The sequence below is a fragment of the Eleginops maclovinus genome, chromosome 10 (genome assembly GCF_036324505.1).
Source record: "Eleginops maclovinus isolate JMC-PN-2008 ecotype Puerto Natales chromosome 10, JC_Emac_rtc_rv5, whole genome shotgun sequence".
In the NCBI taxonomy this organism is placed as follows: Eukaryota; Metazoa; Chordata; class Actinopteri; order Perciformes; family Eleginopidae; genus Eleginops; species Eleginops maclovinus.
Window position 1 is genome coordinate 14,943,829 of NC_086358.1, and position 10,340 is coordinate 14,954,168.

Below are 10,340 nucleotides of genomic sequence, written 5' to 3' on the forward strand. Positions count from 1 at the left end.
CTCAACCACCCACAGTCTATGGAGGCCATCAACAGTCAATATGCTGAATTCAAGTACATAATGAAGCAAAAACTCAAACAGGGGTGTGGCAGCCGGGTGTGGTTAGAGCGCCGGCTGCTGGGGTGAGGGGAGTGGCTCGGCCGGAGACCAGACAGCTGATCGGAATCAGGTAATCAGGCGTTTAATATAAGGCATGTTGGTAACCTGGTTCTGATCTGTCTTGCAGTAGGCTGGGTCCTGGGAAGACGACACACCCCGTCCTGGCCTTCCCCGCTCGGAAAGTACCGCGGAGCTGCCTGTTGTGGGCACTATTCTCAACCAATAAACGCATTGTTTTTGCCCAACGCCGAACGCTTCCGTCTCTTACCTGTTACCTGAGCCATCCCGCTCACAGTGGCGCCTGAGCAGGGACGTGAACCCCTCAGATGACGGAAGGAGAAAGCCCGCTGGGCCAGGCCCTCCAGCGTCTCGCCCTCATGCAGGAGAGCACAACGGCCCTACAACGGCAGCAGAGCGAGGCTCTCCTCGTAATCGCCTCCAGCCAGCGGGAGGACCGTGCTCTCCTGCGGGAGCTGCTGCAGCGTCCGGCCGCCCGGGAGGCCGAGCCAGTGACCAACCCCGCCCGGCCGCCGCAGATTGCCCTCCAGAAGATGTCAGCCGACGACGACCCAGAGGCTTATCTGGACATATTCGAGGGCACTGCGGCGGCGTGCGGGTGGCCGGAGGAGGAGTGGGCTGTGCGGCTTCTTCCCCTGCTGGCCGGGGCAGCGCAGCTAGCCGCCCACAGCCTGCCAGCGTCTGATCGACATGAGTACAAGCAGTTGCGGAGGGCCATCCTGGACCGGCTCGGCAGCACACCAGAGGGACACCGCCGCCGGTTCAGGGCCCTTCCCTTCGAGGACGCTGGCCGCCCCTTCTCCTACGCGAAGCAGCTCCTCGATGCGGCGAGGCGCTGGCTTCAGCCGGGGATGCGCTCCGCCGAGGACGTCATGGAGCAGGTGGCACTGGAGCAGTTTGTCGCCGGGCTGCCATCGTCAACGGCGAATTGGGTCCAGTGTCACCGCCCTGCCAGCCTGGAGGCAGCCGTCGTCCTCGCGGAGGACCACCTTTCGCTTCCCCAGCGGAGCATGAAGGAGGAGCCCCGACAACCTGTCGTCCCCGCGGACCGACCCGTTCCAGCCCCAAGGAGGAGGTTCCCGACAGCAGCCGCTGCACCGCGTTCCCCTCAACCCACGACCCGGCCCCTTCCCACCCAAGCCCTACCTCATCTCTCTCTCTCTCTCTCTCCCCAGGATCCAGCCTCCGCCTCTGGTCGTCCGGCACCACGGGGGGCTCCTCAGGCGCCAGGGCAGGAGTGCTGGCGGTGCGGGCAGCCCGGCCACTTCCGGCGGGAGTGTCCCATGATGGAGGTCGGACAGTTGGTCCGGGTTGCGGGACCGCCAGTTGCCTCCCCCGGTTTAGAAGGGACGTACCGTATACCGGTATGTATACAGGGGGGTACCCACCAGGCTCTGATGGACACGGGCTGTAATCAGACGATGATCCATCAGCGCTTGGTTCGGCCGGGGGCATTGGTGGAAGCATCGTGGGTGAAGGTGAGGTGTGTGCATGGGGATATTCACCAGTACCCGGAGGTGACTCTGGAAATATCTTTTAGGGGAAAAAAGCATAGAGTCAGGGCTGGAGTTAGTACTCGCCTCACGCACCCTCTGATCTTGGGAACAAATTGGCCGGGGTTTGCTAAGCTAGCGAGGGCTATGGGGGTGCGTTCACGGGAGTCAGGGAAATGTGAGTGGTGTGCTGTGTTTAGTGGCGAAGCGGCTGACGGCGACGAAGGGGGAACAGACACGGAGGGGGCCGGGGAGGTCCCTCTACCACCGGAGGGTGCCGGGGAGGCCCCTCTGCCCCCGCCGGTGTTCCCGGTTGAGGATTTCCCCCTCGAACAGTCTAGGGACGGGACCCTTCAGCACGCTTTCGATCAGGTGGTGAGTATTGATGGCTCCCAGCTCCACCCAAACACAGCACTCGCACACCCCCACTTTGTTGTTATTAGGGACAGGCTGTATCGTGTGAGCCGTGACACACAGACAGGAGAGATCAATACTCAGTTGTTGGTACCACAAAGCCGTCGGGAAATGATTTTCCAGGCGGCTCATCACAACCCCATGTCAGGTCACCTAGGGTACGATAAGACACTACACCGGATCATGGCCCGATTTTATTGGCCGGGCATTCGCGCGGATGTGAAGCGGTGGTGTGCATCCTGCAGCGAATGTCAGCTGGTTAATCCGCCGGCCACCCCAAAAGCGCCTCTGCGCCCACTCCCATTAATTGAGGTGCCTTTTGAGAGAGTTGGTATGGACCTCATCGGGCCATTAGACCGGAGTGCACGGGGATATCGCTTTGTACTCGTCCTAGTGGATTATGCAACACGATATCCCGAGGCAGTGCCGTTGCGCAATATCTCTGCAAAGAGCGTTGCACAGGCACTGTTTCATATAATCTCCCGAGTCGGGATCCCGAAAGAGATCCTGACTGACCAGGGCACGTCATTTATGTCACGCACACTACGCGAGCTGTATGAACTGTTGGGCGTCCGCTCGATCCGGACTAGTGTTTACCATCCACAGACCGATGGCCTGGTGGAGCGGTTTAACAAAACGCTAAAGAACATGGTTCGTAAGTTCGTTCACGAGGATAGCCGTAATTGGGATAAATGGCTAGACCCTCTGTTGTTTGCAGTGCGGGAGGTGCCTCAGTCCTCCACGGGATTTTCTCCCTTTGAACTGCTGTTTGGCAGGAAGCCACGGGGTGTTTTGGACCTATTTAAAGAAAACTGGGAGGAGGGTCCGAGCACAAGTAAAAACGAAATTCAGTACGTTATGGACCTGCGAGCAAAACTCCATTCACTGGGGCAGTTATCACGGGAGAATTTGCTGCAGGCTCAGGAACGTCAGCAGCGCCTGTACAACAGAGGGTCGAAACTGAGACAATTTTCACCGGGAGATAAAGTACTTGTGTTACTCCCAACTTCCAGCTCCAAATTACTCGCCAAGTGGCAAGGGCCCTTCGTGGTCACACGACGAGTGGGGGACGTAGATTATGAGCTGGTGCGTTCTGACAGGGGGGGAGCAACACAGATCTACCACGTAAACCTCCTTAAAACATGGAGGGAAGTGGCGTCTGCTTCTCTGGCCACCACGGTGAGAGAGAGAGATGAGTTGGGACCGGAGGTCATTATTAACACCGAATTAGCCCCGGTCTGTTGCGGCGACCATCTCTCACCCGGTCAGGTGGCAGACGTTGCCGCGTTGCAAGGGCGGTTTGCCGACGTGTTCTCCCCGCTGCCAGGGCGTACCTCTCTCATAAACCACCGCATAGAAACGCCCCCGGGCGTGGCCATTCGTTCACGGCCCTATCGGCTGCCTGAACACAAGAGGAAAATTGTTCAGGCGGAGCTTCAGGCTATGCTAGAGATGGGAGTAATAGAAGAGTCCACCAGTGACTGGTGTTGCCCTGTCGTGCTGGTACATAAGCCGGACGGGTCAATCCGGTTCTGTGTGGACTACCGCAGGGTTAACGAGGTGTCCAAATTCGATGCTTATCCAATGCCCCGGGTCGACGAACTCCTGGACCGGCTAGGCACTGCTCGTTTTTATACGACACTGGATTTAACCAAGGGCTACTGGCAGATTCCCCTTTCTCCAGAGTCGAAGGAAAAAACGGCCTTCTCCACTCCGTACGGTTTGTACCAGTTTGTCACACTTCCTTTCGGGTTGTTCGGGGCTCCAGCCACCTTCCAACGGCTCATGGACCGAGTGCTGCGTCCCCACTCTGCATATGCTGCTGCTTACTTGGATGATGTCATCATCCACAGTGAGACATGGGGGCAGCATATGCAGCAGGTGGGGGCAGTGCTCGAGTCCCTGAGGCAGGCGGGGCTCACGGCCAACCCAAAGAAGTGTGCGGTTGGGCGGAGGGAGGTACGGTATCTGGGGTACCACTTGGGCGGCGGGCAGGTGCGGCCACAGATAGAGAAAACTGCCGCCATTTCTGCCTGTCCGGTGCCCAAGACGAAAAAAGAGGTCAGGAGGTTCGTGGGGCTGGCCGGTTACTACAGGCGGTTCATCCCCGCCTTTTCGGAGCTGACCAGCCCTCTGACCGACCTGACCCGAAAGGGTGCTTCAGATCCGGTCCAGTGGACGGAGCAATGTCAGCTGGCGTTTGAGAGGGTTAAGAAAGCCCTCTGTGGAAAGCCGCTTCTGTTCACCCCTAACTTCTCTCTACCTTTTGTTTTGCAGACCGACGCCTCGAACAGTGGGGTGGGGGCCGTTTTGTCCCAGCAGGTAGAGGGGGTCGACCGCCCCGTACTGTACATTAGCCGTAAGCTGGCTCAGAGGGAGGTGAACTACAGTACGGTGGAAAAGGAGTGCCTCGCCATACGGTGGGCGGTCGGCGCCCTGCGTTACTACCTCCTGGGGCGCCCTTTCACCCTCTATTCGGACCATGCCCCGCTCCAGTGGCTCCACCGCATGAAGGATGCCAACGCCCGGATCACTCGTTGGTATCTGGCGTTACAGCCGTTTAACTTCAAGGTGATCCACAGGCCGGGTAACCGGATGGTCGTGGCCGATTTCCTCTCCCGCTCGGCGGAGGGGGGGGGGGGAGGTCGGCTGTCGGCCGGCGGGATCCCGGCCTGAGTCGGGCGGTGGGGGTATGTGGCAGCCGGGTGTGGTTAGAGCGCCGGCTGCTGGGGTGAGGGGAGTGGCTCGGCCGGAGACCAGACAGCTGATCGGAATCAGGTAATCAGGCGTTTAATATAAGGCATGTTGGTAACCTGGTTCTGATCTGTCTTGCAGTAGGCTGGGTCCTGGGAAGACGACACACCCCGTCCTGGCCTTCCCCGCTCGGAAAGTACCGCGGAGCTGCCTGTTGTGGGCACTATTCTCAACCAATAAACGCATTGTTTTTGCCCAACGCCGAACGCTTCCGTCTCTTACCTGTTACCTGAGCCATCCCGCTCACAAGGGGTCAATCAGCACATTCTCAGATATGGTTGCTGCAGCACTTAGATGTGAGGAGCTAAAGGAGATCTCACAGCTTGTGGATATTTGTGCTACATTTCAAGCTTCCAGTGCAGATTGTGAAAGAGGATTTAGTCTAATGAATCATATCAGAACAGCATCCAGAAATCGTCTTGAAGTGGCACATTTGGACCAGCTGATGCGCATAAAGTCAAAGCAAGAAGCAGACGAAGCCATCAAGTGTACAACCCTTGGAGAAGTGAAAAGGACAGACGTGAAAAATAAGGTAAAATTAAAGTCAAATTTGTGCATATTCTAGTGACATTTATTACGATTTTTTATTTATGGATATTAATCATTAAATGCTGTTACTACTAGATAATTTATGGGTAGTAGAAATGCTAATAAAAAAAACTAATTATATATTTTACAGACAAAGAGTAACAGGAGTTTAAACTGTATCACAAGCTACAGCACATGTCATTGAGCAAAATGTGAATGTTTTAATGTGAACAAAATGTTATGTCTGAAAGGTGTATGTGTCTCTTTTCTTCCAGAACAGGACCCTCAGCCAGGCCACATCTGATGTTGCTCACAGTGGTGCTCAGGGAGCTTGCCTGTATGCTCGGACACTTGAAAAATTAGAGGGAACATTGGTCTTGTCCCATCTCAGGGTTACACGCTGCTATTCCGACATACCTATACTCCGACATTGACGTCTAATTGTCGGAGTAGCGGCATTTCCATCTTTTTTTAAACGTGCCACTACTCCGAGAAAAACTTTTCCATTGTCGCAGTAGCGGCGCTTTCCTTTTTTTTCAAACATTCCGCCATTCCGACATGGTGCGGTGGGTCTGCATAGCTCTACTTGGTGGAAGCATTCGGAGCGGTAGTTGACACTGTCAGACACGCAGGGCCCCCCTCCTCCCTCATAGACGCTTCTGATAGCCCTCCCGAATCCACCGCCACTGCTCCTCCAAGTCTCTCCATCGTCATCCCATCAGTTCCGGTCTACAGCTCGATGGCTTGCAGAGCTTTAACTTTGTTTGAGCGACTCCCTTGCAGAACTAATGCAGGGCGATCGGACAACAACGAAATTGAGTGCCAACCAGTCAGTGCATCCATTACAACAATAGGCTATATTATATTATACAAAATAAACTGAATATGTTAAAAAGACACACAAACAAAAAAGAAAGAAAGACGATGCCCCGACACACCTGGGTGGAATGGCGGTACTAAACTGTCGGAATAGCGGTACTAAAATTGTGTCGTAATAGGGGCATGTCGGAATAAGGGCATGTCGTTATAGGGGGATGTCGGAAAAGAGGTTGCACCCCCCATCTCAGACCGCAGGTGAGATCATTTCAGCCTCGCTTGGGGTTGGATTTCCCTTATCTACTTGCTGCAGCGTGCTCACTTGTACCTGGATGGATCGGGATGCACTGTGAGAATCACCTTCTTGGATTTCTCCAGTCCATTCAACACGATCCAGCCACGGCTACTGAGTGACAAGCTGCAGGATATGAGGGTAGACGCGTCCACCATCTCCTGGATTACCTCACAGACAGGCCAGGATTACCAACTACCTCACAGACAGGCCACAGAATGTCCGGCTGGGCAGTGTCCTGTGGTTGGTAGTACAGGAGCCCCACAGGGAATTGTGCTGTCTCCTTTCCTGTTCACCTTATACACCTCTGACTTTAAATACAACTCAGAGTCATGTCATCTGCAGACATTTTCGGATGACTCTGCAGTGGTAGGGTGTATAAGGGATGGACAGGAGGAGGAGTACAGAGCGCTGGTGCAGGAGTTTGTGGAGTGGACGGGGGAAAATCATCTGCTTCTAAATGTGGCCAAGACCAGAGAGATGGTCATTGACTTCAGGAAGAAAAGGACGTCTCCACTGCCCCTGTGCATTCTGAGTGAGGATGTGGCTGTGGTAGAGGATTACAAGTACCTTGGAGCAGAGGTGGGACCAAGTCACTGTTTGGCAAGTCCCAAGTAAGTCCCAAGTCTCAGCAGTCAAGTCCAAGTCAAGTCCCAAGTAAAGACAGAGAAGGGCAAGTCGAGTCCAAGTCCAAGTAACACCAAAGCCAAGTCGAGTCCAAGTCCAAGTCCCAAGCTTCTTCGAGTCCTGAACAAGTCATCATGTACTCTTCACTTAATAATGCCATTATCAGACTAACGATCACACAATTTCAACATATCAACCTAATCTTCAGTATTTTTTTATACATACAGATTAAACTATGCATATATTTTATATATCTGTATATACGCATGCGCCCAAAGACCTTCAAAGTATTGTGTGTGAATGGTGGGTTAGAAATGTATGAGCACGGAAGGCACCACTGTCATCCTAAAGTTGGTAAAGCGCCTTGACTAGTGAGGCATGGACTGTGTGGATGCATGTAACTGGCATTGATGCTTCAGTGGATGCCAGTTACAGTAGGTCAACATTTTGCTTAAATCACAAAGAAACCTAATATTTCAATAAAACAATGTTTAATCTGCATAACAATTAAGCAGCATGACTACACACAATGAAAGGTGCTGGGGGTAGGCGCTTGAGAGACAGACAGACAGAGAGAGAGACAGAGTACACCTCCCTAATCTTAGTTATTTGTGTACATACCTGCAAACTCAGAAGGGCTGAAAAAGGTGACAAACTAAACCGTTGTAGGGGGGTCTGGGGGCATCCCCCCCATCCCCCCCCCACCCCCCCAGCCTTTGTACACGTTGCCTAGCAACGTCGCACATGCGCATTATATCCTGCTCCGCTCCGAGTTATAGTGGTAGGCTATTCATGGGAAACGCATGAACAGCAAGTTAAGATCTCGGCCAAGTCGTAATTAAAAGCAGTTCTTCATTATTTAAGTTAAGCGGCGGTAACGCCAGTGTTAAACACGGTGTTAAACAAGGTGTTAAACACGCAAATGCCGGTTGGTGTGCGTACGGTAGCCTACTGAGTGTTTATCGGTCCACGGCCGTAATGAACGTGTCGCATTGGTCCATATGTAATGCGCACGTTCTGTTGTTCCCATTGGCATAGAGCTATTGAACATTAATTTTAACAAAGGATACGGATAACATATCGCCCACGGCAGTTTTGTCATTGTATGTATAGCCTATATTTGTATTACGCTATCATCATTCAACATGTAGAATGAACGTGTTATCTATAGAGTCGATTTACATAGATAATTCACAACCATGAACCTAATCTGGATCTTAAACCTGCCAATTGCAACTGAGAGAGACGCAGACCAGACGGACAGCTCTCGACTAGGCTTCCCTTCCGTGGCACAATTGCATCTTTTCCGTAGATGAAATCCGGGGAAATCGTGAATATTAATGAGGGGAAACCCGGGGATTATCCAATCACGCTGGTTAGGTCCCTGATCCAATCCAAAAAGGCCAAAATCCACCACATGATTGCATTGCTCGCACTTGCCTGCCGGCTCTCTCACTTTGCGGTCTTTGGGGCTTCGCAGGTTCGCATTGCAGGGAAGGATGTCCATGATCAGGAAATTTAGCTTTTGACTCGAGGCATGTCAAGTCATTACAAGTAAAAGAGGCAAAGTCCGAGTCAAGTCTCGAGTTAATAGTATTCAAGTCCAAGTCGAGTCGTAAGTCATGCCGAATTTGATCAAGTCAAGTCTGAAGTCATTAAAATCATGACTCGAGTCTGACTCGAGTCCAAGTCATGTGACTCGAGTCCACATGTCTGCCTTGGAGTGCACCTCGACAATGGACTGAACTGGAGGGCCAACACTGACGCTGTTTACAAGAAGGGGATGAGCCGACTCTATTTCATGAGGAAGTTGAGAAGCTGAGTGTGCAGCAAAATGTTGGAGATCTTCTATCAGACTGTTGTTGCAGCATCAGGGCTGGTGACAACAGCAGAATCAATGAACTGATCAGGAAAGCTGGCTCTATCATCGGCATCAAACTGGACAATATTGAAGCTGTGGTGGAGGGGAGGACTCTCAACAAACTGTTGTCCACCATGGATAACCACATCCACCCTCTCCACCTGCAGCTGGACAAACAGCGGAGCTCCTTCTGCAACAGACTGCTCCAGCTCCGCTGTCACAAGGACAGGTACAGGAGAACATTCCTGCCCTCTGCAATAACTCTGTACAATAATTCCCCTCTGGCTGATTAGCCTTTTGTTTTACATTTAGTGCTACAAACCATAAATGAAACAAGTAGTAACAACATTATTATGTCCTTTTTATTTGAATATACCTGAAATTCACAAATATGTGGGTCATTTATGAGTATTTTACACAAGCAAAGTTAACATTTTTTAATTGTCATCGTTTTTTAAATGATACACAGAAGAGAAAGTGAAATAACTGCAATTGCAATTTATATTTGAATGATATTGTCAATTAGTAGGACAGCTTAAATTAGCATATTATTGAAGACATTGTTGCATAATTTTCCTTCTGTAAAAGTTATACAAGCCTGCTTTACGTAAACAGCAGTATGACCTAGGATTATAAATAACATTTTGTGCTAAAGTTATCTAAAATGTTATCATAAATTCTGCTTCATTGAGACAAAAGTTGGTGCATTTTTAGTGCTTTTTTCCAGCCTGAAGCATTAGTATTTCACACATTTTGCTTTCTTTATGCCTTGTTCCAGTGACATACAGTATGTTCACATTTGTAAGGCAATGCAAAGAAAGTGGGAAAGAAATGCATCCATTTGAGACTTACAGTAAAACCTCTCAACTCTTGCTCGTGTATAGTTTTCAAGCACGCTTTTTACATTTTGGATTTGCAATATTGATTCTTTAAATTCAATATGTGGAAGTCATTCTGGCATAACGCTCAATGGTATATTAACCTGATGTGATGTGATTATTACCTTCAGTTGGTCCAAGCAAACAGCTTTACGGCTCATCCATCGTAGGATCCCAGCAGCACTTGGCCCCTCACTTTGCTCTTCATCTGGCTCCGCTTCATTCAGTCCACTGAGAACCACATTAACAGGGCAAACACTGTCCAGATGCTAAACCTCACACATTTTACAGTTACTATATAAATACATGTATGTATTTATTGTCCTTCTAAAAATGTGCACATTAAAGCCGTGGCTGTTTCTTGCAGGCTTCCTTTCTGTAGCTCATATTGCAGTAAAATGCTCTCATGTCTGTTGCACTAGATGCAGCGCTTGTTTGAACAACGTATTATTGCATTGTCATCCTTTTAATTCAAAATGTGATGTGAGAGAGTCATTATGTGTTACCCTCCCTGGTGTGCCACCATGAGGTGCAGCAGTGGTCTGATTGTTGTTTTTATT

The 10,340-nt window shown here is 51.0% G+C and overlaps 1 protein-coding gene across 1 annotated transcript; it reads left to right on the forward strand.

Annotated features, from left to right (window-relative positions):
• The first annotated feature begins 93 nt into the window (after window positions 1–93).
• Window positions 94–5,014, forward strand: LOC134870370 (uncharacterized). The gene is made up of 2 exons (XM_063892517.1): window positions 94–1,865; window positions 1,896–5,014. The coding sequence occupies exons 1-2, from the start codon at window positions 426–428 to the stop codon at window positions 4,698–4,700; spliced, it is 4,245 nt and encodes a 1,414-aa protein (XP_063748587.1). The 5' UTR covers window positions 94–425; the 3' UTR covers window positions 4,701–5,014.
• Window positions 5,015–10,340: the final 5,326 nt, after the last annotated feature.

Bases quoted from the DNA above. Each gene is read 5' to 3' on its own strand.
- LOC134870370 (XM_063892517.1), top strand. From the start codon at position 426: ATGACGGAAGGAGAAAGCCCGCTGGGCCAGGCCCTCCAGCGTCTCGCC. The intron at 1,866-1,895 runs GTCCCTCTACCA...GGTGCCGGGGAG, and splicing joins ACACGGAGGGGGCCGGGGAG to GCCCCTCTGCCCCCGCCGGT.